Source organism: Furipterus horrens, unplaced genomic scaffold, assembly GCF_987537825.1.
Source record: "Furipterus horrens unplaced genomic scaffold, mFurHor1.1.pri manual_scaffold_2, whole genome shotgun sequence".
In the NCBI taxonomy this organism is placed as follows: domain Eukaryota; kingdom Metazoa; phylum Chordata; class Mammalia; order Chiroptera; family Furipteridae; genus Furipterus; species Furipterus horrens.
Window position 1 is genome coordinate 110428290 of NW_028327172.1, and position 27089 is coordinate 110455378.

At 32.8% G+C, this 27089-nt stretch overlaps 1 protein-coding gene across 1 annotated transcript in view; it reads left to right on the forward strand.

Moving 5' to 3' along the window:
- LOC150019283 (glutamate receptor ionotropic, delta-2-like) overlaps positions 1 to 27089 on the forward strand; it is a 237224-nt gene that overhangs the window by 130363 nt on the left and 79772 nt on the right. The window contains exon 6 of the mRNA XM_090267948.1: positions 11484 to 11603. Within this exon, the coding sequence (XP_090124074.1) occupies positions 11484 to 11603 (120 nt within the window). The remainder of the gene's footprint in view (positions 1 to 11483; positions 11604 to 27089) is intronic.

The window sequence follows — 27089 nt, forward strand, 5'->3', positions numbered from 1 at the left end:
CCCAACAATTAGTGTTGAGGAAAATAAGTCTCTATTTACAATATTCCAAGCTGGGTGGGCACTGTGAGCACTTCAACTCAGAGCCCTGTTCTCCCATGGGACCCAACACTTTCCTTGCTCCCCCCAAAAGGTATAAGCCAAAACCAAACCCAGTAGTTCCCCATTTCTTATTTGTTACCTCTTTTCTTCAGGATTTGGAGTATGATGTCATCAGCCTCGATATAATAGTCCAGGATGTCATCAGCCTCTTTATAATAGTCCAGGAAAGCATGCACCTTGTTGATTGGATCATGGTGTAGTCTGGGTTTTAACAGAGTACTTTCTGCCTGTCCAGAGTTCCAAAAGTCCAAAAAGTCCAGGCTCTGGAGTCCACTGAAGTTGGCATGATTAAAGCAGCAGAAGGCCAGCTATTTTACTAGCCCAGGCTGCATGGCCTCCCTTTTCTTCTTTCAGACTTATGGTTCCATGCCCTTTCAAAACCACATGGTTTTCCCTTTCTCCTTGCAAATTGCATGGTTCTCTTTTCCTTTCAAAACTACATGGTTCTCTTTTGAAAATGGCTGCTGCCTTATTTTTAAATTCATGTCTGTGGCCTATGACACAGTGGGTATGGTAACTGGTTCTGACCATTAGCAGAACCTTGTGGAGGCCCTGTAAGTTCTTTTGTCACCATTCTGTAGCCAAAACTTCTCCCATCTCCTTTGGGCCTTGGAAGACCCTTGCATAACTAAGACACTAGCTACCCACCATAGATATGCAAAGGCATCTTTTAGGCTGCACTGTCCCCTCCTCCACTTCCCAAATCACGGGCTATGGGGAATTTGGGGGACCCCTTCATTTTCACCCTGTAACAGTAGCAGAAAACATGCAATTGGAATGGCAAAAGAAATAAAAAATGAGGATAGTTTAAGGAACTAATGAACAACATCAAGGATAACATCATTTGCATAATAGTGGCACCAGAAAAAGTGAGAGCAAGGGATTGAAAACCTATCTGAAGAAATAATGACTGAAACTTCTTTAATCTGGTGAAAGAAATAAACATACAAGTCGAGGAAGCACAGAGAGTCCCAAACAAGATAAACCCAAAGAGGTCCACACTAAGACACACCACAATTAAAATCCAAACGTTAAAAACAAAGAGAGAATCTTAAAAACAGCAAGAGAAAGGACGTTAGTTAGTTAAAAGGGAGCTCCCATAAGACTGTCAGCTGATTTCTCAACAAAAACATTTCAGCTCAGGACAGATTGGCACGAAGTATTCAAAGTGATGAAAAGCAAGGACCTACCACCAAGATTAGTCTACCAAGCATGTTATCATTTAGAATCAAAGAGATAAAAAGATTCCTAGACAAGAAAAGACTGAAGGAGTTTATCACTAAGAAACCAGTATTACAAGAAATGTTAAAGGGACTTCTTTAAAACGAAAAAAAAAATGTGAATAATAAAATACTAGAAAGAAAAACGTTCTCACTGACAAAGGCAAACAAAAGCAGTGGGTCTACCAACACTAAAGCTAGTACAATGGTTCAAAGGCAAGAGTATGAAGACCATGTGTAACAACAGTAAATTACAACAGTAAATTGAGGAATACACACATACAAAAGAAGTAAAATTAAATTATGAAAACATCAATGTGGAAGGTGAGTAAAATGGTAATGATTTTAGAATGTGTTCAAACTTAAGTGGCCATCAACCTAAAATAGTGGCTATAAACACAGCTTTGTATATATGAAGCACATGGTAACCACAAAAAGAGAGACAGAGGCAGAGAGACAGAGACTTAAGAAATAAAGAGAGAGAAAGGAATCCAAACACAAAACTACAGAAATCCATCAGCATACATGAGAAGAGAGCAACACAATCAGGAAGGAACAGAGAAGAACTAAAAAACAATCAGAAAACAATAAAATGGCAGTAACTACTTATTTAACAATTACTTTAAATGTAAGTAAATTAGATGCTCTAATCAAAAGATGAATGGATAAAGAGGTGATACATAGCATATAAAGAAGAATAAAGAGGTCATACATATACTCAGCCATATAAAGAGAATGAAATCTTATCATTTGCGACAACACAGATGACCCTAGAAGGTATTATGCTAAGTGAAATAAGACAGACACAACCATATAATTTCACTTACATGTGGAATCTAAAAAATAAAATAAATAAACAAAACGGAAACAAACTCATAGACACAGAGAACAAACTGATGATGGCCAGATGTGAAGGAATTTGGGAGCTGGGTGAACAAAGTGAAGAGATTGAGAAGTACAAATCGGCAGTTATAGAACAGGCAGGGGGACATAAAGTACAGCATGGGTAATATAGTCAATAATATTGTAATAGTTATGTATAGTGTCAAGTGGGTGCAAGACTTATTTGGGGGAATCACTTCCTAAGTTATATAAATGTCTAACCACTATGCTATACATCTGAAACTAATTATAATACTGAATGTCAACTGTAATTGAAAATTAAAAATAAAAATAAAACACAAAAAGAAAATATTCAGCTACTACACATGTTAATTATCAAGGTTCGATTTGATCTTTCTCATGCTAGACCCTCAGTGTGAAGACTATGACAGGCATCTGATTCACTACCTTGTAACTCTGTACTACCAAGGCAAGGAGCAGGTGGCGGAAGAATTCATGGACATGGCAGTGCTGATGAACTTCATTACTCATGGTCACAGCACAGCCATGCCTTGACTGGGCCAGGACGTCAGCCAGGCTCTCATGAAAACTTATGTATATATTATCAGTAGTAACTACATTGACTTGACAGTGGAATCATTAGTTGCTTAGCAGAAGCCCAAGCTAAAGTATGATTGACATCAAAGAGGCAAACCACCTCTGAAAACTCTATTAACAGTCTGTCTGCTACTGACCACCAGGATGACGTACCTATTCTTACTACAGGACTGAGTGTTGTCACTCAGGAATGGAAGAATGGACAAGAAGACTCAGTAGAAGCATTGGCGGTTAAAAAAAATAACTTATTTGATCTAAGGGTAAAACAACAGCTTTAATTACAACTTTTAAAGATATTAAAGGACAGTCTAACATAGCAGTTACCAAAGATACATTTGAAGAAGCACTCAATGCATGCCTTGGCTGATGATGACTTTTGGACAGTGGTGGTGATGGAACAGCTGTTCACTTACTCAGAAGCTGTGAAGATCAGTGCTATGTGTTCTGCTCATCTGCACCTGGGTGTTGCACTTGCTTCCTTGCAAGTGCAGCCTTCATGCCAATCAGCTGCTACCATTGCCATCAACAGAAAAAAGATTCTTAAAATCACTATTTGGAGCCACAAAAATTTTCCAACCTGGGTTCATTTTTCATAGTAAAGTATTTTACTTTTTTCAGGTTTTAAATAAAAATACTGTGCCAATTTACAACCTATACAGTAGAGATAATTTTCATAAAGTGCCTTTTTTTCTGACACCAGGGTTTTTAATCTGTATGTGTTTATACAAAGAGCAGGATGTCAGTCCTTTTTTTTTTTTTTTAAGGTGGCATTCTGCGTCATGGTTTTTGTGTTAGACTTCCTAATCATCACCCATATTCTTGGAGTTTTGTGATATGAGATAAGACTGCCAGAGCCTTCATCCCTTGTCAGAGCACTCAGATATGATTCCTTCAAGAGGCTTGTTGCATGGCTACACTAGGATTATAAATGAGTGATTGGAAATGATTAGGTTCTAGGTTAACTCTGCCACTTTATCCTAATATGTAAAAATTTTTCCTAAATAATGATAGAGAAAAATCTTTTTAAATAATAAAATAAAACTTTTTTTTTTTTGCCTGAGTGCTTTAGCTTCCACTTCCAAAACTTGTATAATTTTGGTGATAAAGTTCATGTTGGTTTAATAAAAATGCCACAGGCATTTTGCTACTAACTAATTAAGGTTATTATTTGAAAAGGGATTTTAAAAACATTCTGTATATATTCTATTTTTGTCTTACTATATTTTATACTTAATTTTTTCTGTTTATTAGCAACTTATACAATTTTAGAGTAGCAAGGTAAAATAAGGTAAATCCTATTTATTTTCCCCAATTGTAAGGCAGAGAAAACTGAGCCTCAGAAAATTTAAATGATTTATAAAGGGCTGGCTAAATAGCAAGTTAGATTTAAATGCTGAGTTTTCTAGTTTCCAGTTATGTGTACCATACCATTTACCCTTTTTATTCTTCATGGCGGAAGTAAACACTTCACTACTGTCAAAATTATTTGGCTAAAGAAAATATACATACACTAGGGAAGAGGGGTGTAAGCTCCAGTGTTAATATTATATGAACACTCTCTTAGTTAAAAGATGGCTTTTTCAAATGCTCTGAAGTTGGCATGTACATTGATGAAGCTGCAAGATAACTATTTCAAAGGCATTTACTATATTTTTAAAAACTCTCATGGCAAGAAGTTTATTTGCACACATGTGCATATTTTGGTTCATTAAGAGAAGTTATATTTAATTATAGTTTGTATTTTGGTAAAGAGTTTTCATATTATATAATTTAAATTTGATGATGTTGTTGTATATGCCCTACAACAAGCATTTAAACCTTTTAAATTAAATAAACAGAACAGATAAAAGCCGAACTGCTCTGGAAGAGAGAAGGAATGGATCCCCACTGTGACCACCATAAGAGTATCTCAAAACCACAATTTGAAAACCACTTTTCTGGGATATTTTGAAATCAGTTTAATCCATACAGATCTGCCATCTTTCTCACAGATGGTGGAACAGTATTACACCATGAAACATGAGCATCTTATATTTATTCACAAACTTATTCTATAATTAAATGGCAATCGTATTCTATTTTCTCTCACTGTTGATATTGAATTGGTTGCCAAGAGTACGCTTTATTCATTCATGTATTGGTCACTCTCTTAACACATATTTATCAAATGCCTAGCCTGTGGAATATATTATTCAAACTCTTGTATGTGATTTCTTGAAAAGGAATTTAGAGCCTAGTCGTGAATATTGGCTAAGTATACAAAAAGCAATACTCCAAGAGGAGACAACAAAGGCCCAAATGTGGTAAAAAATAAGACTCTGGGGAACTTTAGGGAAGGACATAGTGCAACATGCCATGGTTCTCACTCAGACCCCACGACCTGCCTGAGGCATTCGTCTCAGACGGTGCAGCTGAACCTCTGACCCGGGACAGTCCCGGCGGAGGGGAGCTGCTCTACTTCCTTTCTGGAAAAGCATGCAGCCGGTGATTGGTCACTGAAGAACTGGAAAGGTCCGAGTCCCTTGCTTCTATTTGGAAAGTAACCAGAGACTGTCCCATGGGATCACGAACTGCTTTTGTATTTGCGTTGCGTTTCCCCGCTCCTTCTGGCCCTCTTTTCTCACTCCCTTGAAGGTACTTTATTAAGGAGCACTTCAAGTAATCCTCCTATAAACAAATATCCATTTCAAGCTGTTTCCTGGGGAATCTGATGCAAAGTAGAGAAAATAGATTAGGAAAAAATTACATGGAAGTGATAGCATCTCAATGCAAATATGGAAATTAACAGGTTTGAGATATGTAATGCTATGGAGTAGCTGAGGTATCTGTTGGAATAAAACATGGACGATGACAAAGATGGATTAAAATACTAGAGTACACAGAACACATGGAGAGAATAGTTTGGAGTGGAAACAGATGGAGAAGATAATTTATTTTCTAGGTAAATGAAAGATGCTAAGAAGTGCTTGAGCACGAGTCTGGCACTGTCAGCTGCATTATAGATAGAATATGCTTACATCTTTTGTTCAATGATTAAAAATAAAACAATAATATTACACTCAAAATATGTAATTACATATATAAACAGTGACATTTTCTATGTATTCTACACAAATAATCAAGATTTGATAGGTCATTAAATCAAATATTCCCACATTGTCTTAACTGATCAGTTTCTGTTAAATCCTTTGTGGTAATTATTTTTGAGACTGAATGTGGGAAACTATAATATAAAAATACTTGTGGCAAGATCTCATCTTTTAGTACCAATTTATTTGCTCATATTGAAACATTTTGATAAACATATCTAAAAGAGATATCTTAAAACATGTTAATATCTAAGAGTACTTTTCAAAATGATAAAAATATTTAAATTAATTCTCATATGGCAATAAATTTATTCAACAAATATTTATTGAATACTACCATATGCTATACTGTGAGGTCATAGAACAAGGAAGCAGAATAGAAATATCAGAAATAATTACAAGTGTGATCACTCCTACAAAAAGGGAAACACCAACTGTTCTAAAAATATGTGACTGGCGGTCCTACTTAAGCATGTGTGACAGATAAGTGGAAACGTTTAAGATGAGGAGACATTAGACAGGAAAATAAATAGAGGAGTATTCCAGAAATGGGGAAGGAAGAATGTTTCTGACAGGGCATTAGAATGTTAGCAAGCTTGCAGGAAAGGGAGACTGTCACATTAAAACATCTAAAATAAGACCAGGGTGGCTAGTATTGAGACAGAATAGGGCCATCATTCCTCATTAGGTCATAAAAGTAGTCAGGGGAACGATCATGAAGGGTTTTGTAAACCATGTTAAAAGTTCCTAAACTCTATTTGAGGGGTAAGATTAAGAGCCGCTGAGGTATTTTAAGCAAAATCAGATTACTCAGTGGCTGCCAAGTGGAGATCCATTCTGCAGCTGCCATTGGACCAAGACAGACTGGATGGGAAAACACCAATTAAGAGGCTGATGCTCCAATTCAGAGGAAGCTTATGCAATGATGTGGGTCATGGAAATGGATGGAAGGAAATGTCTTTAGGAGAGATTTAGGTTATTAAAATAAGATTTGGTAATTAAACATGAATATGCGGGGAAGGAGAAGAAGGAAAGGGTTTGTGACTTGGACAGAAATAACTCTCAAAAATTGGAGATCTTGCTGTTGTTAAATTTGTGTGCTTGAGGAATGGAAACATATTACTTTATGGTTTTTGTAAATCACTGTGTACCATTTAGAATTTATAAACCTGAATAAGAGAGAGAACTTCAGAAAATATAATCTGACTTACCAGAAACAGTACTGACTTGGAAATGTAAGATAGCCTTTTTACAAAATATGTGCAAAAGAACTTGCTGCCACAAGTGCTTTTAAAAAAGCAGTCTGCCTTTGGAATAGTCCTCTTGTGGACTCATCAATGTATACTCCAAATTCAAGGTCATTTTAATAAAAAAGAGGGCAAAGTGCTATAAGTTTAACTTAATTTAGTTCAACATACATTTTAAAGCAATTCGCCATGGTATACATATGTTATGTTAGACATACGGTTTACGTAACCTAGAGGAAAAAGTATAAGGTGCATGAGGAAGGTTTTAGTTCTGGTTCCTCAAGGAACTAGTTGTCAGCCTCAGTTTCTTCTTTCCTAAGATGTAAATAGCACAATCAGTATGCTAGTAACCTCCCATTTACTTCTCCATTTGCTTCAGATCTCTATTATGAATGAATATTTGAGTGTATATGTACATATGTATGTCTATATCTATCTGCACATATATGCATATATAAATGTTATATAGAAATTCAAATTTTCCTAAACACTTCACAAATTTGTTTTTGTTCTGAATTTTTGATATTTTGCATCTTGTATCTTAGTATTTATCCACCCATTATATTTCTTCTCTGAATAGAAAATATAGTATTTTCCTTCCAGCAGGCATTTTTCTATCTGAAATTAACTTATGAAGCATGAGGGCATCAGGACACACCACTGACTCTGCCATCTCTCAATATGCTCACTGTCTTGCTGGGCTTGTGTTTATTTAGCAGGTGTCCTTGGTTACCAAGCATGGCTGTAGGTGGCAAGGAAACTAGGAATATATATATAAGGAAATTATATGAGTGTCAAAAATATTTAATGTTCCATGTGATATTCAAAAAGAATCTCTAAGTTACTATGTAGATTCAAACATAAGAAAACATTCTTCAGCCTCACAAACAGAGCAAAATATATTTTTAGTAATATTTTTCTTTTTTATTCCAACTTACCCTGTTATTAGGGAACAATATTTTTTTTTCCTTTCAGAAACTAAGTCGGTAAATTATTCCCAACCTTTAGCTCTACTCTTTTAATTGTTCTTCTCTAGTGCTTCCTAGGTTTAATGCTCACTGGTATTTCTATATAGTGTGGGTAGGATGAAATCCAAACCAATTTTACTTGGTATTTTAATAAAGATTTGCTCTGGCAGCAATTTTTACTGTCAATTTAAAGAACATTTTAAAATTGTCTGTATGTGTTATTCATATTATCAGTGTTTCATTAGCTTATTTTGTTTAGAGTGTACTATATAATCAAGATATAAAAACCATAACTGCACATACACAAAACCAATGACTGTTCATTATCACCTGGCCAGCACACATTTTTTTACCAAGTCTCCAATTTCAAGGTTGAAATGAGGGTAAATGAAAAAAGCAAAGGTCAAGGGATTTCTGGACCCACGGGTAGGTAGGACGACGACCATGTCCAGCTTGAAGCAGCTAGAGGAGCTCGAGACCTTCGCCCATTGTCCTTTATAAGATTATAAAGGGTCTTAAGTCTGAGAGGGAGGGATTGTTATTTTTTATAACAATTTTTTTAAGAATATATGAAAGGGTGAAACCAGAGAACTTGTATGTACAACCAATGGGCATGGACTTGGGGGTGTGGGATTGCTGGAGGAAGGGTGGTGCTGGGCAGAGGGAAGCAAAGGGGAAAAAATGGAACTATTGTAACAATATAATCAATAAAATATACTTTAAAAAAAAAGCAAAGGTCAAAAGCATGGGAATATTTTTGGGAAGGTTTTACTGACTACACCTGGTAACAGCTCATTAAGAATATAGCAAAAAGAGGATCAGTTACAAAGTCAAAAAGATGAATAGGGTAAGTGGAGACCACAGAAAACTAAATGCAGGTATCCTGACTTAATGGTTTCATACATTGAGTAATGTAAGTAGTGGACTAAGATGTTCAATACTAGATATAAGCTAGGGATAAACACATTGGCCTGCGTGATCATATGAGTATTGGTTAGGGATAATAATAATATAGTGCCAGGCAGTCTAATGTTCAAAGGTTTAAAAATTACAGGAGTATAGCAATAAAGCTATCATATTGAGATATAATACCTTCCTCTTTTTCCTATAAATAAAGCACTATAACAGAGATTTAAGATTATGATATTATTGGGGATATTACTGAAGTGTGATCGAAGACAAGATAAGCTCTTATGAAAAGATTACCAAATACCAGTGGTTTGAATTTAAATGTAGTAATATATGCTATACTTGTCAGTCAAACTCTCACAGTATTTGCCATTTGGAGATATTAATGCTAATAAGATCCACTGCACTTATCCCAATCTTTAAAATTTTAAGGGATAATTGAATTCTTTGAAATATTAGTACTGAGCTAACATGTAGGATCAAATTGATTTTTAAAAGGAGTGAATAGATCCTAGATCAGCTGCATTAACTCTTTTCTATCCAAATACTAATCAATGTAATGTAATTGAGTAAAAATTTGCAAAATCATTTTCCAAAGCCATATGAATATTCAAGTATATAATGAAATTTTGCCACCCCAACAAACATTAGTTGGAAAAAATGGGAGAATGCCTACAATTTTTAGCAAAACTTGAAATGCTTTAAAATTAGAGAATGAAAATATCATGTAGATGATGGTTGTAATTGAACTTCCACAATATTTATCAAACACTCTACTATATTCTTTATATGTATTATAAAACAACAGCCTTCTGGGGTAGGTACTATTATTTTATAATAATGCTATTTATCAGATACAGAAATTGAGGCATAGAGAAATTAACTGATTTAGCCAAGGTTACACAGCTAATATATTCTGATACTATAGATCAAATCCAGGAAGTGACTCCAAAATTCATGGTATTGACTGTTAAATCATATATGAGGCAAGCACAGATGTATCAAAATCAACATACCTTTTATTAATAAAACTGGATAATAAAAAAGAAGCTGGCTTATTAGGAAATAATTATGGAAGATCACTTTTGTTTATTATAAATGTTGCAAAAATGAAATAGATAAATATTGAAAATAATAAGTAAGCAATTTTTTAATTGAATACCTGTTATGAGTTTAGTATCATTTAATGTGCTACTATACAGATATGCAGTAGGAGATACAGTAGATGGCATAATAGCTGCTGAAAAAGACTAGAAGTTGAGTTAGAGGTTATAGCAAATGAGATACTAATACTCCATGACTTATGATGAAATTATGTGCCAATAAACCTGTCGTAAGTTGAAAATATTGTTAGTCAAAGGTGAATTTAATACACCTAACTTACCAACCATAATAGATTAGCCTAACTTATTCTAATGTGCTCAGAACACAATATCCAAAAAACGCTGGTAACCAAGTATACTGTAGCATACTAGTTGTTTACTCTTGTGATTGCATGGCTGACTGGGAGCTGCACTCCCTGCAGCTGACCGGACACATGAGAGTATCAAACCACATATTGCTAGCCCGGGGGGGGGGGGGGGGATTAAAATTCAAAATCTGAAGTATGGTTTCTACCAGATGCTTGTTGCTTTTGCACCACTGCACAGTTATAAAAAAAGCGTAAGTCAAACCATCATAAATTGGGATCTGTCTGTATATTTAATTATCTACATCATAGAGGTGTAAGAAAGACTCAAAATATGATTTTTACTTGTAAAATCCTAAAGAAGGTGAAGGCTGATAAACTCAACTGAGGAAAGAGTGGTAAACAAGAAAGAGAAAAGTATGGCCTACATTACCATCTGTTGGGGAAATGAACATCTGTCATGTTGAATGAGATATGAAGCTTGGAAACTCCCAGTGAATCTCAACAGCCAGCACAACTGTTTAAGAGCAAAAACAGATTTAAAGCTCAATTTAGCTTTCTTTTTTTAATTTAGAAAATATATTTATAGGAGGAAAAATAATATTTTAATAAATTATAAGCCATGGCTATTAAGAATGCCAGATATAATATTAGATCAAATTAGAATGGCGTTTTGCTTGAGAAAGAATATTGTCAAAACATGTTTTCAATTAGGTTTTATGCTCTCCAGAAGCATCTTGTTTTCTGACTGATGGATCCATGCCTGTCAGGAGATATGGTGGCAAACATCCTACCCGGGAATTTAGTCTCAGCTGTAACATGGTGTCAGTTATTGTAATCATTTTAATCATTGAGTCTAAATATTTTAGTCTGTAAAGTGGATGATATTGGACTAAGTGATTCTCAAGATTATATCCAATTGCTCTCCTATTTATGCTGTACACTTAGTAAGAAAAAAATAGAGAAATAGCCTGTTTTTAATTGCTTACCTAAAATAATATATATTTTATAGATGGAAATTGTGCTCTTAGAACTTTCTATTATAATTTATCATTATTTTACTTTTTATGCAATTTTACATCAGTACTTTTTCTCTCCTTTAGGGTGGAGTTAATGGGTTGACTGGTGAGCTGGAATTTGGAGAAAATGGAGGCAATCCTAATGTTCACTTTGAAATTCTTGGAACCAACTATGGAGAAGAGCTTGGCCGAGGCATTCGCAAAGTAAGACCAGAAACATTGATAAATATGCTCTTCCTATAGTACCTATAGTAACTATGGTTTTGTTTGTCTTTATACAGTATGATCACAGCATCCATTACAGTCCCTGTTGTAGTTTGAAAGACAAGAAAGAGAGAGAGTGACATTTAAAAGACCTTACGCACTTACCAGTATTAATCAACGAATTCTATTTATGCCTTAGAATAATTTAAAGGAAGAAAGATAATCTGATGGTTTCCTAGGGAACTAGCATAATTTTTCATTCATTATAATAATTTTATAAAGTAATGAATTTAATATTTATACAATGCATAGCTTCTTGGTTTTTCACTTTTAACATGGACAATATCAGAATAAGAGCTTAGAGAAATTTCATATAGTAAGAATGAAATCCTACTACAAAACTGTGACATTTCAGTATTTCTACTTCTATATGTGTCATGCATAAGTAGAAAATGGCTTGCAGGAAACAAGCTCTTTTTATATACTTAAGATCACACATGTGTAAGAAGAAGCTGAGCACTAAAGGATGTTTCATGAACTCTATAGTTTGAATTTGCCATTTTTATATATTTGTGGTGGGGGAAAACCTAAGGTAACTGAATGTGCATACAAAGTTCATAACTATACATTTCTAACTGCATAAAGTTGCTGCATCAAGGGTTAAGAGGTCCTTCAGTAGGCGTTTCTTTCTGGAGCTGGTATGCAGGATACAGAGAAGCTAAGACAAAATGAAGTTAGTAGTTCTAATCAGCAATAAAAACCTCTCAGTAAATTTACACTGGAGGAGTTAGAACTATCTTAATGTGTTTTTAATTATTGCTTTATAGTGAAGCATAGCAGACATATAGAAAACTGCATAAAATATGAGGATAGTTTAGTGAATTATATGAAAGGAAACAACTACTACTATGGTCAAGGAATAGAACATACCAAGCATTCTAAATAGCCCATATATTTTATTCCCAACTTCCCTTCTGAGTGGTATGGCTAATCAATCTGTATTTTATGATACTCGTTTATTTACAGTTTTAAATGTAATCTTATCACCTGTATGTGCATTCTTAAATAATACAATTGAATTTGGCCACTATTTTAAGAACAGCCTCGATACAGTATATATTCCTTTTTCTTGCTTCTTTGTTCGATATTCTGTATTATTCCTTCTTGTTTTGCATGTAGTTGTAGTTTATTCATTTATATTGCCATGTTGTCTTCTATTGTAAAAACTGTCACAATCTACTGTGGTCTGTTCCCACTTTTAGGCTATTATAAGCAATGCTGTTATGAATATTCTTGGACATGTATCTTGGATATATACTCCTATACTTGTGTATGTATCTGTAGGTTTTGTATCCTAGATAGAATTGCTGTAATATAAGAAAGCATACCTTGAACTTTATTAGGTGACTTTAAAGCCATTTTCATAGAGATTTGTCAGTTCATATATCATCGATGGGAAAACAAGTCCTCCTTGCCCAAAGTTCTCACCAGATCTTGGTTTTGTCAGGCTTTTAAATTGTTATTAAATTATTGCATATATAATGATATATTCTGATGATTTTAATTTTTACTTCCCTGATTATAAAAATACAGTGGCATGTTTTCCTATAACTTTTGGCTGTCTTCAGATTTATTTTTTAGTTAATTGCCTGTTCAAGTCTTCTGGCCATTTTCTATTGGGGTGTCTTGTTTTTATAATTGATTCTAGAATATATATATATATATATATATATATATATATGTGAATATTAGTTTTTTGTTATTTAAATACATTGTAAGTAGCTTCCTCTCTGTGTATTTTATTTTCATTTTATTTATAGTACATTTACATTTAGCAGAATCATGAATTTTCTTCCTTGTGATTATTACCACGTAATCTTATTCAAGAAAGCAGTCCTTACTGCCAAAGTCATAAAGATATTATTGTGCTCAAGTATATCCCAAGGCTGTATAGTTTTGCCTTTTATATTGAATCCTTTTGTATATCTGGAAATTTTTTTTTTAATATTTGGGGAAAGGAATGAGTATAATTTAACTCTTTCATATGGCAACATGCTTACCTGTTTTTATTGAGATTTAATTTAAATACAATAAAATGTAATAAAATTTTAAGTGTACAAAGGCCTTCCACTGACTACATTTACCAATGTGACTACCCCCCAAATCAAGTTAGAGAACATTTCCATCATCTAGAATATTCCATCATTCCTATTTCTGCTCTTAACAACACAGATGGATTTGCCTGGCCTTAATGTTCATAACAAATGAATAATGTAGTATATACTCATTTGTATCTTCTTTCTCTCAACATTTTTGGTAGATACATTCTTATTTTCACTATTTTTTACTGATATTGCTGAATGGTATTATATGAATATAGTACAGTATCTTTTAAAATTCTATTTTCTGATTATTGCTGATATATAGGAATGACATTGATATTTTATATAGGTTTATATTTAGCTTTCTTTTCAACTTTTTAATTCCAATAACTTACTTGTCAGTTCTGGTGAATTTTATTATCATCTACAATGAATGATTTATCTCTTCTTAACTGTTCTACCTTTTATTTCTCCTTGCCTAATGTACTTACTAGGTCCTCTAGGGCACTGTTAAATTGAATTAATAGTAATAGGCATGGTTGGCTCATTATTAGTCTCAGAGAAAAGGATGTCAACATTATACTACTAAATATAATACTTTTCTTTTTATTAACTTTGATCACATTAAGGAAGCTCCACACATTCCTGGGATAAACCTAGGAATGTTTTATATAAACATAAAAATTATATTTAGATAATAATATAATTATGTTTTCATAAAAATTATTTGATTTGTTACTGCTTTGCTTAACGTTTTTACATTGATGTTCATTATTAAGGTTACTGAAATTTTCCTTTCTTTTGGATTTTTTTTTAATCAAGATGTTCCCTTAAAACATTTTAAGAACATTCATTTAAAGTCCTGCCACAGCCAGGCTTGTGGAGTTTTTACTGACTAGAGTGGATTTACAGAGATGGCCTGACTCATCATGCTCAAAGGGATTGTATCTGTAGACAAATAAATTTTCTCTCATGCAAAGTCAAAAAAAATAATTTAAGTTCTCATGAGTGTGCCCTGTTATCATTGTTGGAAAGGGGCCTTGCTAGTTCTCAATTACTTAGCAAACATCTGCTGAGAAATAACAAGATGAGGAATCTCAATAGCCAGCCACTGTCTGACCAAATAAATAAACTACAAAGAATCTGCTGGCCAGGCCCCTGGCCATCTGTGAATTCTTCCCAGGCTGAGACTCGGTACAGTCAATCAATTACAGCAAGTCTCAACATTATCCTTTCAATTAACATTGTGTTAAAGTTTGAGACTAAAGCTGATCTAGTCTCACTTTTGAACATGAAAGAAATATTTACACAATGATAGTTTGTAAGTGACTTGTGAGAAAGTCAGTACAGACTAAGAAATGCTGAAATGATCTAAGAATTAAGAGATCTGAGTTCTGGTTCTGTTTTTTTTTTTTTGTTTTTTTTTTTAATTCCCCGTTAGATATTGAACTAAGGTTATATTGGCCTTATAAAACGTGATGAAGATGGTTTTCTATTCTCTATGAGCTATAGATAATTGGAAGAATTTCTTCCTTGAATGTTTGATAATTACCGTAATGAAGCCAATTGAGCCTTAAATTTTCTTTGTGGAAATTTATTTACTTTTATTACTGATTCTGTTTTTTCACAATAAATAAATAAGTTATATTTATAATTCTTCCTGTCAACTCAAGAAGTTTTATTTTATGATCTTTTAAAGCTTTCTTCCTAGATGTAGTGGCATAAAATTACTAATATCTCATGTTTTAAACATCTGAAATATTTTGAGATCTGAACTTGTTTTCATGTCTTAACAGTTTTGGTAAAGAAAGTTTTGAAGTTATTATTATAAAGACTTATACTTCTAATTATGCATCCTCTCCTAATGAATATCTTGTCTGCCATTCATGGAGCTAAACCAACTTCCTTTCTGTTACTATTTAGATGGATGGCATTTCTTTTATTATTCTCTTACTTTGAACTTTTCTGTTCCTTTTGTTCCTACACATAATTTTTATAAAAAGTATATAATTGATTATTTGATGCCAACTTGATGATTTATGCTGAAAAACTAGAGCATTTTACATATTTATATGAAATGTACTTACTACATTTAGGTTTAAGTCTATCTATCATCTTGTACATCTATCATTTGTATATTCTATTCATCTTTCATATTCTAGGTTCCTTTTCTCTCCTTTCTTACATACTTTTGAATTGTTAATATATATAAGGTGGTGAAAAGTAAAGTTGTTTATATGGAAAATAACATGAATGATGAATTAATGAATAATAATACAAGAATAAACTCTGTGTTTCATGTGCTCACAACTGTAAACATACTTTTGCCCAACCATGTATATTTTTTACTTTTCTCTTATCCCTTCTACTAATTTACAAGTTATATTTTCTGTTTTATTTATTTAATAGTTCCCCTAGAATTTAAAGCATTCATATTTCATTTATCAATATCTAAAATTAATCAATAGCTTTGTCCTCCTCGGAGATAACAGACATTTAGAATATGTAACTCCATTTATTAAATGTACCCACCTCTTAAATTATAGGTAATTATTGTCATGTTTTAATGTCACTTTTTTATTTTGAAAATATTACCACTGTTTTGTGCATTAAGTATTTATTAACCTCTACCCACATATTTTTTACTTTCTTTGCTCTTTTCTTTTTTCCTTCCTGCATTTGCTTTTCTTCTGCCTAAAGTACAGCTTTTAAATTATTCTCGATGATGTTTTTCTTGTGGCCAAATTTATCAGTTATTGTTCATCTGAACATGTCTTTATTTCATTTTTTTCTTTAAGTGTATTCAAATGCTATTTTATTTTTTCTGCACATTGATGTTATCGATGTACTAGTTTTGTCTTCAGTATTGTAGTTGAGAACTTAGCTGTCTAACTGCCTATTTTCACCCGTAATCTAACCCTTCTTCTTTGATTTTAAGATTTGTCTTTGTTTTTCTATTCCTGCATTTTTACTATATAGTACCTAAGTGTGGATTTCAGTCAAATGTGCATAGTCATGGCAGATTAATGATGGCAAAACATTGGTTAGTCAACATGGGATTTATAGTGACTGAACAATTAATGCTAAGAATCAGGTGCTGCTCTAAAGTCCTGAGTCTGTAAGATCATAGAAGGTATCCAAGGTTACCATTAATTAATAGAGAATTTCAAAACTATTAGGGAAAATCTGTGTTAAGCCCAATCTTCTGACTTCAATTTTATTTAGTAATAATAAACTAGCTACATTTATGTAGAATCAGATGGAAACAAATAATTAAATAGCATAGAATCATAAAACAAGTTTAGTATAAATGTAACTGAAGAACCAGAAAAGGGAAGTATACACAGTTTTATAGCAGGAAAGAATATATCTTCCTTTGACATTTCTATTACTTAATTAATTGCCAGATAATATTATATTATAAAACTTTTTTGACCTCATACTTAAGAAATCAGGATTAGTATATTATGTGTTCTATATATAAAAAAATAAAAAGATGACTGCTATACACACTAAAGTATACATGCAGAAATAATTTTGTTTGCAGATAGGACCTATACAAATATAAACAAAAGCTCTTTATACAAGTATTAGTTAATTCCTTACAAAACCCTCCTCTCTTTTCCTTTTGTTCTATTCCCAATGATTATCTCCAAGTTTATGTATAATTATTCGCACCACGTTCTTTCTTTCAATATCTTTTGTGTAAAGTAGCCCATATAATGTTATTATTAACTTTTCTGAAACCATGTGATTCTAATACTTTCCTATTTTATATAAACTTATTTTAATTCAATAATTAGATATGTATACAAAAGGTTGATAATTGCAGTATTCTATATATTAATAGATGCTAAGAAACAAGAGTTTCAAGAAGTAGGAAAGGATCAGCAATGAAGCATTAGAGCAGTAATATAAAGACTAGAGTGCATTGAATTTAGGAACTTAGTAACTGAGGAGATGCAATACAGCAAATAGGTTAGCAATGTAGCTGCTAGTGTCTCACTGTAAACATCCTTGTTGTGTGTCTTAAAACCAAGTTTGAGTAACATGTTACTAAGCCCGTAGTAGGTACAACCTAATGAGTTAGTAATGTGACATATCCAGAACTGTGTCTGGTACATCAAAAGATGTTGCAATTAATTATCATTCATGAGAGAATCTCAGTCAAGTGGTGATGCTAGATGTTTAAATAATAACAAGTTGAAAGTAAAAAAGGAAGGTAATAGGTAGAAGCAGTAAGAGTAAATACCATATTAACCTATTTGGCTGTAAGAGTGATTATTAAGTGGCTTCATGAAATCAAGGGGGAGAACTTACAGAATGTGAAAGACTTGAGTATGATTGATGTGCATAGACTGAGCCAGTAAAGAGGAAGTAAAAGAAGATAAAGGAAAGAAATGTAATCATTTATAGAGATCCAGGAGCAAGAGAGAGGATTGGATCTAGAATCTGATAGAATGCTTCGTATCAGGCACTGGAGGGTATAGCTTGCCAAAGTGATGGGAGGAGGGACTAAGGAAAAATAGTGTAAATGCAAGTACATCCTCTTGTGTGGTGTCAAGAAGTTACGGGAATTAAGGAATATATTATCTTCTCTTGGAGAAATGAGAGGTGAGGTTATCTGCTAAGAGGGAAATTGTAACAGAAAATATTAGAGATAGTGAGATTGGAAGTTTAAAGACAGTTGACTAAGCTTTGAAATAGCTGTGTCAAACATGAAAGAGCACATTGGTGAACATGAGAAAATTGTCAGGTAGGGCTGTTGGCTCATATGAGGTTAGAGTAAAAAAATTCATTGTGTCACTAATGTACACGGTTGTGCACTTTCATCTAGCAGCAATCAACAGATAAAATGAATTTGATCTAATGTAGAGTTGGAATTCCATCAGATTATTGTCATTTTGTTGTTTTTGATAGCAGTACAATGAGGTAGCAAGGGTAAGGAGTTGACAGGGGAAGGCTGGAATGAGGAAGCATGAAATCTAACTTGGCCTTGTATGCTGAGGAGGACAGGTAGAGTCTCAACCACAGGAAGAAAGAAAGGCTCAAGAGAATTGAGACCTCAGTAAGTCAGAAGAGTCTGTCTATTGATTTGCGTGAAATGAGAGACTTTCAGGACCAGGAAGCTGTTAGTTGAGAGATATTTTAATTCATGATTCAAATGGTGAATGGGGACCAGGTACTCAAAAAGTCATGTTGAGAGGGTATCTGGAGTGGCTTCATTTAGCCTTGTAAAATCAGTGTAGTTCTAAGGTCAATGTAGTTGCTTCACCTTGCTCTGAATTCAAATTTCATGATGTGGTACTTATGCCATTCAGCTGACAATAAATCACACACTGCAAATCATGTCTATTTTATGTTTAGGTAATATTAAAGAACTCCTGTATTTGTTTATGTTTCTATGTTCCAATTTCCAAATTGGATTGAAACACTGCAGTGCACTGGCATTATCTAGATGTTGTGTAAAATGTGTCCTAAGTATTCACTTTATAGCACTTTTTACATTAACACTTGAATTTATTTTCTAGTCTTGTTACAGTTTTTAAACATTCTTAATCTTTAAATATTCTTTTGAGTTATAACTCAAATGTTTTTCTACCAAATTGAAAGTTTAATAGTAATTACTGAATTTATAAGGTTCCAAATCTAGCTTTCAAGTAATTTTAAGTCAACTATGAATTACTTTGTGAATTGCCAGCTCCATTTATAAATGGGTCAGTTTTTGCATAGGTGCATTAACACACCCATGCACACACAGAATGTCTTCAAGGATGCTTATCAAGGAAAAACATTACCATACAAATAATTAGAGTAGTAACTAGATGTGTGACCCAAATTAAGTTTCCACTCCCCATATCTCCTTGTCTCAAAAATAGTGAATGGCTTTTCAATTCATGAGCTGTCAAGTTGTCAGTGTTTATTCTGAGGCCAGTGGCTGAGTGTATACAATGCCTGCAGCCTTATCACCTCAAGCAGGGATACTGTCAGCTCCCATAAACTAAGTAGGCTTTATCTGCTTAGTATTTGAATGTGAGATTGACCAACGCCCAAATTTTGGACTAGTCTTGTCTGGCTTGGCATTGTATAAGTGGAGGTTCATTTTTTCTGAGTTTGGCAAGAATATAAAAAAGGATTACTTAATTTTCACTGATGTTAATCAAAACAAGAAATGCCCTGCTTTGATATTGTTTTCATGTTCTTTTCCTTTGATGTAAGGTGGTGTTTTATTCAAGGTATTAGACCTTGTGTATCCTTGAAGATAAATTCAGGTGAACCTCAAAGCCAAATTTCTAAATTATCAAGGTTTTCTGTATCTTTAAACTTTCTCCAAAAATATGGTTGTTCTGGTTTTTATTCATCACAATAAAAATTACCAAGAAGAAAAATAACAAAATAATAGCATTTTACGCAACCTTCTAAAACAAAATTTATTAGAAGATATAAAAAGTAAATATTAAATTAAATGTTTAATTTAAAGGATCAATTTTTTTTCTTAGAAGAGGAATTTTACACAATAGCTTTTTTTTTTTTCCATATGTGTCTTTGTTCTGTTTGGTTTTGCCAGTGCCACTCACTTTTTTACTATGAAGACTAAGTTCCAGGATTAAAATTTAATAATCTAAACTTATTGTCTTTGAACTTTATCATAAATAAGAAAAGAAGGCATGGAAAAATAGATTAAAACTGGTTTTACAACCAATCTTAATTGTATAATAATGCTCAGTATCTTCATTAAATTATTTTTTTATGTAAGCTGATGAAATAAAATGGTACAGCAGAGATATTATAGCTCCTAGGTATAATTGATTTTCAGACAGATTAGAATTTTTACTCAAGGTCTTCAACATTAAATTTATGAAAATAAAAACTATAGCTTTGAATTCTTGGGAAAAATCTAGTGTACTGTTTTGCAAAATGCATTATATAGAGTGTCATTGTTTCATTTTTAATGAACTGAAATATTTTACTGCCTTGTACTCACAAAAAGGAAAGAACAGCCTTCAAATGACCAGTGATTAAATATTATACTAGCATTCTTCAACATTGTATTTGTATTCTGATTCTGCAGTATCTAAAGCATTTACTTTTCATGTTACCCTGCTTTATGTTTCCATGAAGTACTTCTTGTAATTGAAACTATATGGATCCATATAAATATATACATTTACAAAACTCATATATGTATATATACATAATATATAAAAATATTGTATATATACATACACACATAAATACAATAAAATACATGCTTATAGTCTTTCTTTTCCATTATAGTGTTACTCCATGAGATAAGAATGTTCCTTGTCATGTAGGCATATAGTAGTAGATGCTCATAAGGTATTCAATGAATGAATTAATGAATACATTTTCATACTGACATTAAAATCTGCAATATTCTTTTCTGCATCTATAAGTGTAACAACCATATTTTTCCTCTATTAAAATAAAAAGTAATAAGTATATGGACATAAATTAGTTGTTGACATTCCACATTAGATTGTGACTATGTAATTATAACTTTTCTATCATTGTATCCTCATGCCTAGCAAAGTTGGCCACTTGATCATGAAAAATATAAATAAAATTATATGTAATCTCTTTGCAGGGATTCATGAGATAGGGAAATTGCTTGTTTATTATTCCAAGCAAATGGTTGGACTATTCTAAACAGAATGGAAGGACCCACAAAAGTGCAAACAAATAGGAATTATTGGTATTTGTAGTTCAAGATCATTTTCTAACAACTAGGCTAGATTTAGTACGTTTTCATGGGGAAAGGTGCTTAGCCTTTGCTGTGAGACACACTTAGGCTAAAATTCTGACCCTGTTACTTATTGACTGTGTGATTTTAGGAATACTAAACCCAGTGAGTCTCAATTTCTTTATAATGTAGATAATAATACTACTGTTGTAAAGATTGAGATAAATGATGTTTGTAGGTTACATAATGAGAGATAATTAAAATAGCGCAAATTTGCAAATGGACAGTAATCTATGTCAACATTTGCCAACACAAGAAATACAGTCTAGTTACTATTCTGACAAGAAATTGCTATGTGAGTTGGAGAAAGTAATTTAATTTTAGGTGTGATTGACAGAGTATTATACGTGACAATCATGGTAATAGCAGGAAACATTAACCTTTTTGTTTTGTTTAATGTCCTTTTCACTCTAAAATTCTACAAATCTTTTAAGCATCTGCAGTTCGATGGGAAGTTAATAGCAGAGGAAGGATCTAGTAGTCAGCGTAGCCTGCATTAAAACAGCCTTTATATTTAATCCCTTTATCAGAAAATCTGCCATCTTTATTTGGCATCGTATTTCTAACAACAAATTTGTATCTTTGAAGGTTTGTATAATGGAGAGAATCTAGAAAATGCTTTGAATTGACTATGTTTTGGAAACAACCTTTTTTCACTCTCCTGTATATATAATATATGATCATGATAAATTTAGCTCCATATGCTTTTATTTTGGTCTTGAAGAAAAGATTTTGTATCACAAAGTCATGTGATTTTGAATTTAGTACTTTATAGAATATTCAGTGTGTTAGACTCTCAAAATTATTAACCCCAGCAGTTTCCTGACAAGTAGAGGGACTGTGCACTTTTGAGAAATATCCAGCCTGTGGGCTGGATCGTTTCTGCTTCTAACGGAGTTCCTTTACTATTACTATACAGAACCAATGAGGTTTAGAGTTACTCTGACCTTTCTGGAAGAGTTAGCTGTTGCTTGTTTTGTTGAGATGACTTCTGTGGTAGTCTTACTCCATGCATGCAGCATTCACTGCTTCTTGGAGAAAAGAGGAACTATCTCTTCTGGTGGATAGGATGATACTGACTTCACCAGTGTGGGGCAAAGAGGCCTGATAGAGTACAACTCCAATGCACATTTTGACAAAAATAAATCCAACAACTTTTCTGAAAGGACTACAAAATCCAGATTGTTCGCTTGATATGCATTACTTTAGTACTTTTGAAGAAAAGGTGTATTGTGAGGAAAGTATGTCTGCTTTGGCACATAGATTCTCTGGAAATGTTTACAGACATGTGTGTGCTCATACAGAGACCCAGAGAGTCTGTTGTTCACCTCTAGCCCATTAGCTGATGACTGATTGAATTAAGAGTTCAAGATCATACCAGATACAGAGGAGGCAACATTCACTTTCCTCCCTACTTTACTAGACATTATCCATAGTGGTTCACACTGGAATCTATCTCACCTCAATGTCAGACACACCACCACTACTACCAATGAAATTCCAATCCAGTTCAAGTTCACCTATGCAATGTGGTAATACTTAACCATCCACTGAACAATCCCATTTCTATTTCCAACCACAAAGGGAGATTAATATTCAGGACCCACTGCCAGAGTGATAATTATTAAAGCAATCTAAATTAGAATACACAGAATTGATAAAAATTTACTCATATATGTACTTCTTGACAAGGTTTCATTTTGTAATTTAACTTCAAGTGGCAAATATCAAATGTTTATTTCTGAGGTTGAATGAATGGATAGACAGTGGCAGGAAGGGTCCACATGAAGTCATTTGTGCATTAATGTTGGAAACTCACAACAGGGACATTCATGTTATGGTAGGTTCAATTAAATTGGAATTTCAGGGTCTTGTTTTTGAACTTCAAATCATCTGCTTTTCTCTTATCTCTGAATTTCTCTGTAGTCTGTAGAATTTTTTATTATGTCTCTCTTATTCTCCCAGGCTTGTACAGACTCCTTCAGTGATTTACATATTCTCCTTCAACAGGAACTAGATTTTATACATTAGAATGATTATAAAAACTTTCATAATCTAGGTATATAATCTCACCAAATTTACTAATAGAACTTTTACAACTCATGTAACTGATGAATAACTGAAATTGTAATCATGGCTTTTGGTGACTGCTGCTAGTTTGCTTTCTTCCTGTCTCTCTTTGCTCCATTAATTTTATTTTCCTTTGTGACCAGCACACCTGACACATTAAAGTAGTCAGACACCAATTAAGACTAGTCCTAATTAAGCTGCTCCATTTTCCAATGACTGGAAATGAAAGGATTGGTATCTGCACATTTGTTCAGAATAGAAACTATGTTATTAAGAAAAAGTTTTTTGAGTCTTCAGGATAGGTTGGATGTGTAAACCCTTACCCCCCTTTCAGCTTTTGCTATTAGTTTGGATATTGCTTCCTCCAAGGTTTCCTCCCTGACAAAAAGGTGGTATGTTGAGATGAAAACAGTAATACAATTTGTTGCATTTCTAAGGAACAGAAACAATTGATTTGATGCTAAAAAGAATATATGGATAGTGCTAAAAACAGAAATTTGCTCTTTGTCAGCGGATCTTCATTGCTCAGCAGCATTAAAGACAGATTAAGGTTGGTTGAGGCCCCGGGCGCAGAAGAAAATATTGGGTCCCTTAAAAAAAAAAGAGAGAGAGACAGGGAAAATAAAAATACATGTTAACCATATTTTATGCAGTCTAGTAATGAAACCAAACTTGGTGTCATTAGAAAGAAGTGTAAAGTTGGGGTTTTGTGGGGCCCTTCAGAAGTCGGGGCCCAGGGCGCGGGTCCGGTGCACCCGCCGTTAAATCCGCCTCTGAACAGGATAGAGACTATTAACTTACGGTTGTGACAGCACCTTTCTCATTATACTCCTGGGTTTGAGGGGAGGGTATTCATATATAAAGTATTTTTACTGACACCTTAAGCCCATGCAAACTATTATTGAAAATTGTCTTTATTTATCTGATGGCAAATATTTCTGAAAATTAAGTATGCCTTTCTTTGAAAATGTGTAAACCCTATAATTCTGCATACAATAAGAATTTATTTCTAAGTATGAAAAGTGAAAAAAATTATCTTCTCTAAGTTAGTTGTATAGTTATGTATTTAAATGTTTCATATATAAAATTCTCTTTAGATTGGTGATCTTAAAATAGTGAGATTATGGGCTATTGGTATTGTTAATTCCTTCTTTATGTTTTATATATTTTTCAAGTTTCTGCAAAGGGAATATAATACTATTATAATCCAAAAAAATTAAAGTTTCATTTTAAAAGTTAATTTTTTAAATTTTCCTTTTAACTGGAAGAAACTATTTCTGAAAGTTCATCAGAAGTATGCAAGTAATTTAGACTTTGAAAAGAAAATTTTTTTGCTTGTAATTTGAAAAAGTCTGCTCTCTAGACTGAGCATTGTGTTCTTCTAAAACTCCAATACCATCTTGCATTCATAAGCATTCTAAAGTGCAATTTTCTAAAATAGCGAAAAAATTCACATTATTTATTTCTAGATACTATCTATGACACTAGAATATACAATTTACATGTCATATTATTTGAAGCAGGACTATACCATGTTGAATTAATGTGTAGCCTTAATGTGAAATAATTTATAGTTAATGACTTTTGTATTTTTAGTAAGTTCTTATTAAAATATAAATGTCCACATTGTTATTTTTATATCCTGAGATTAGTAGTCATGCTGAATCCCAAAAGTCTACTAACTATTTTAAAAGTCCATAACTGTAGAATAAAGATTTTTAAAATTAACAAAATAACCTATATCTTGTTTTGACTCTTGTCTGCAGATTCCATAGGCACTTAAATCATATATCTATGTATAATGTAAAATTTTGTCATAACTGTAAGAATTCTGATGGACGATTCTTCAATGTGATGGTTAAATATATTTATCCAAAATTAAAGTCTTATTTTTAGATGCACAGTATTATTATTATCAATTTTTATGTTCATGCAACTTAGATGTTACTGATATATGATCCCAATTATAGTATTTCCTCTGCTTTCCTCCACTTCTAGAGGATAAAAGAGTTATTTTGAGGCACTATTTTTTATTTGTTTTATTTTTTTGTTTTTGTTTTTTTGTTTTTTTTAGTTGAACTTGTAAGCATTTTCATAAAGGTCTTAAACATCATTCCAGTAAATTCTCTATGGATTTAATAAATAATCTATTGAAGTTGTGTAGAAAGCTAAGTTTGTATATAGCTGTTTCTAATATGAAAAATAAATGTTTGGAAATGGAAATGCTCTTTCGGTAATTAGAAATACCTTTATCAATCAGAGTAATTCAGGTGCAATAAGGGGCTTTTTCATTTATTGGTATTGAACTTTGATTTTAAATATGTATTCTGTAAAACACTTTATCGGTGTTATTAAACTCCATTATGAGAGTAAAATAGCATTTCTGGAATTTTTTTTTTAATAATAAATAGTGAGAAATGAATCTCGCTTTGAAAAAAAGTTCAAAATATCTTGGTTTAATGTAGGTTATGCCTTGAAATGTTTAACAAAATGAATGCATTTACCTAAATATCATCACACTGAGAAAGTCACTTGATGCTCATGAGGAGAAAAGTACTTTGCTGCTGAAATGTTTTCAAGCAATTCTTAATCAGTAGCTGTGGAAAGTTTTATTACCCTGGAGTACCTGAATAAAAGCAGTTTTTGTGAGTTTAAATGAAAATATATCTGAAATGCTTTGCTTGAGAATTTATTTTTGATTCATTCAACTTTGATATGAATCTGTATCCCAAACTGAGATGAGAAATCTTTTAGTCCAGACTCATGCTTTTCTGAATGTCTGATTGTAGCCATTTGAAGCAATAATACAATTTGAATTTGTGTGCTATCAATAAATAGGAGACAATGTCTTCTAGGATTGTGAAAAAGAAGTTGTATTTCGGTCTGTCACATAAAAAGTAGCATGTTAATGGATATTTTCTCTTCCTAAGAAAATTGGAAATTGGATAGCTATTCTTGGGACAATCAAAATAATTATAATTCAGGAAGTGAGTTTTCATCCCATATGATCTCTATTCATTGAAAATCATGTATTCATTAGTACTTGGTCTTCTTCCCCTTTCTGTGATTCTAGCATCCTCAACATCTTACAACAAACAAAACATTTCTGGCTCTTACATATCATTTATCTTCTAGTAGTTCCATCCATATTAGGTAAATTAGTTATACAACAGACTCTTCTATATATTTTCTTTGTTATAATCTTATAAACTGTATCACCATTAAAAATAGATACATGAACATTTTATTTATTTTTAGACACGCCCAAATTTTTACAGGTAGGCACATTTTGTTGTTGTTGTTCCATCGCAAACTTTTCTCTAGGATCACAAAATTAGGGGGGAAAAGGCAATCATTTGGTGAAAACATCTTTATCTTACATATGTAGTACCTCAGAATGTGGATGGAATGGCTTCCCTAAAAGTTTTTGTTTGTTAGAAAAACCAATTCGAGACTTCTAGCTTAATGTTTTTTCCACAGCATTAAGTCCAACTCTCCACAGTTCAAAAACTACCTGTTAGAGATAAAACAGTAAAGGTGAGGTCTCTT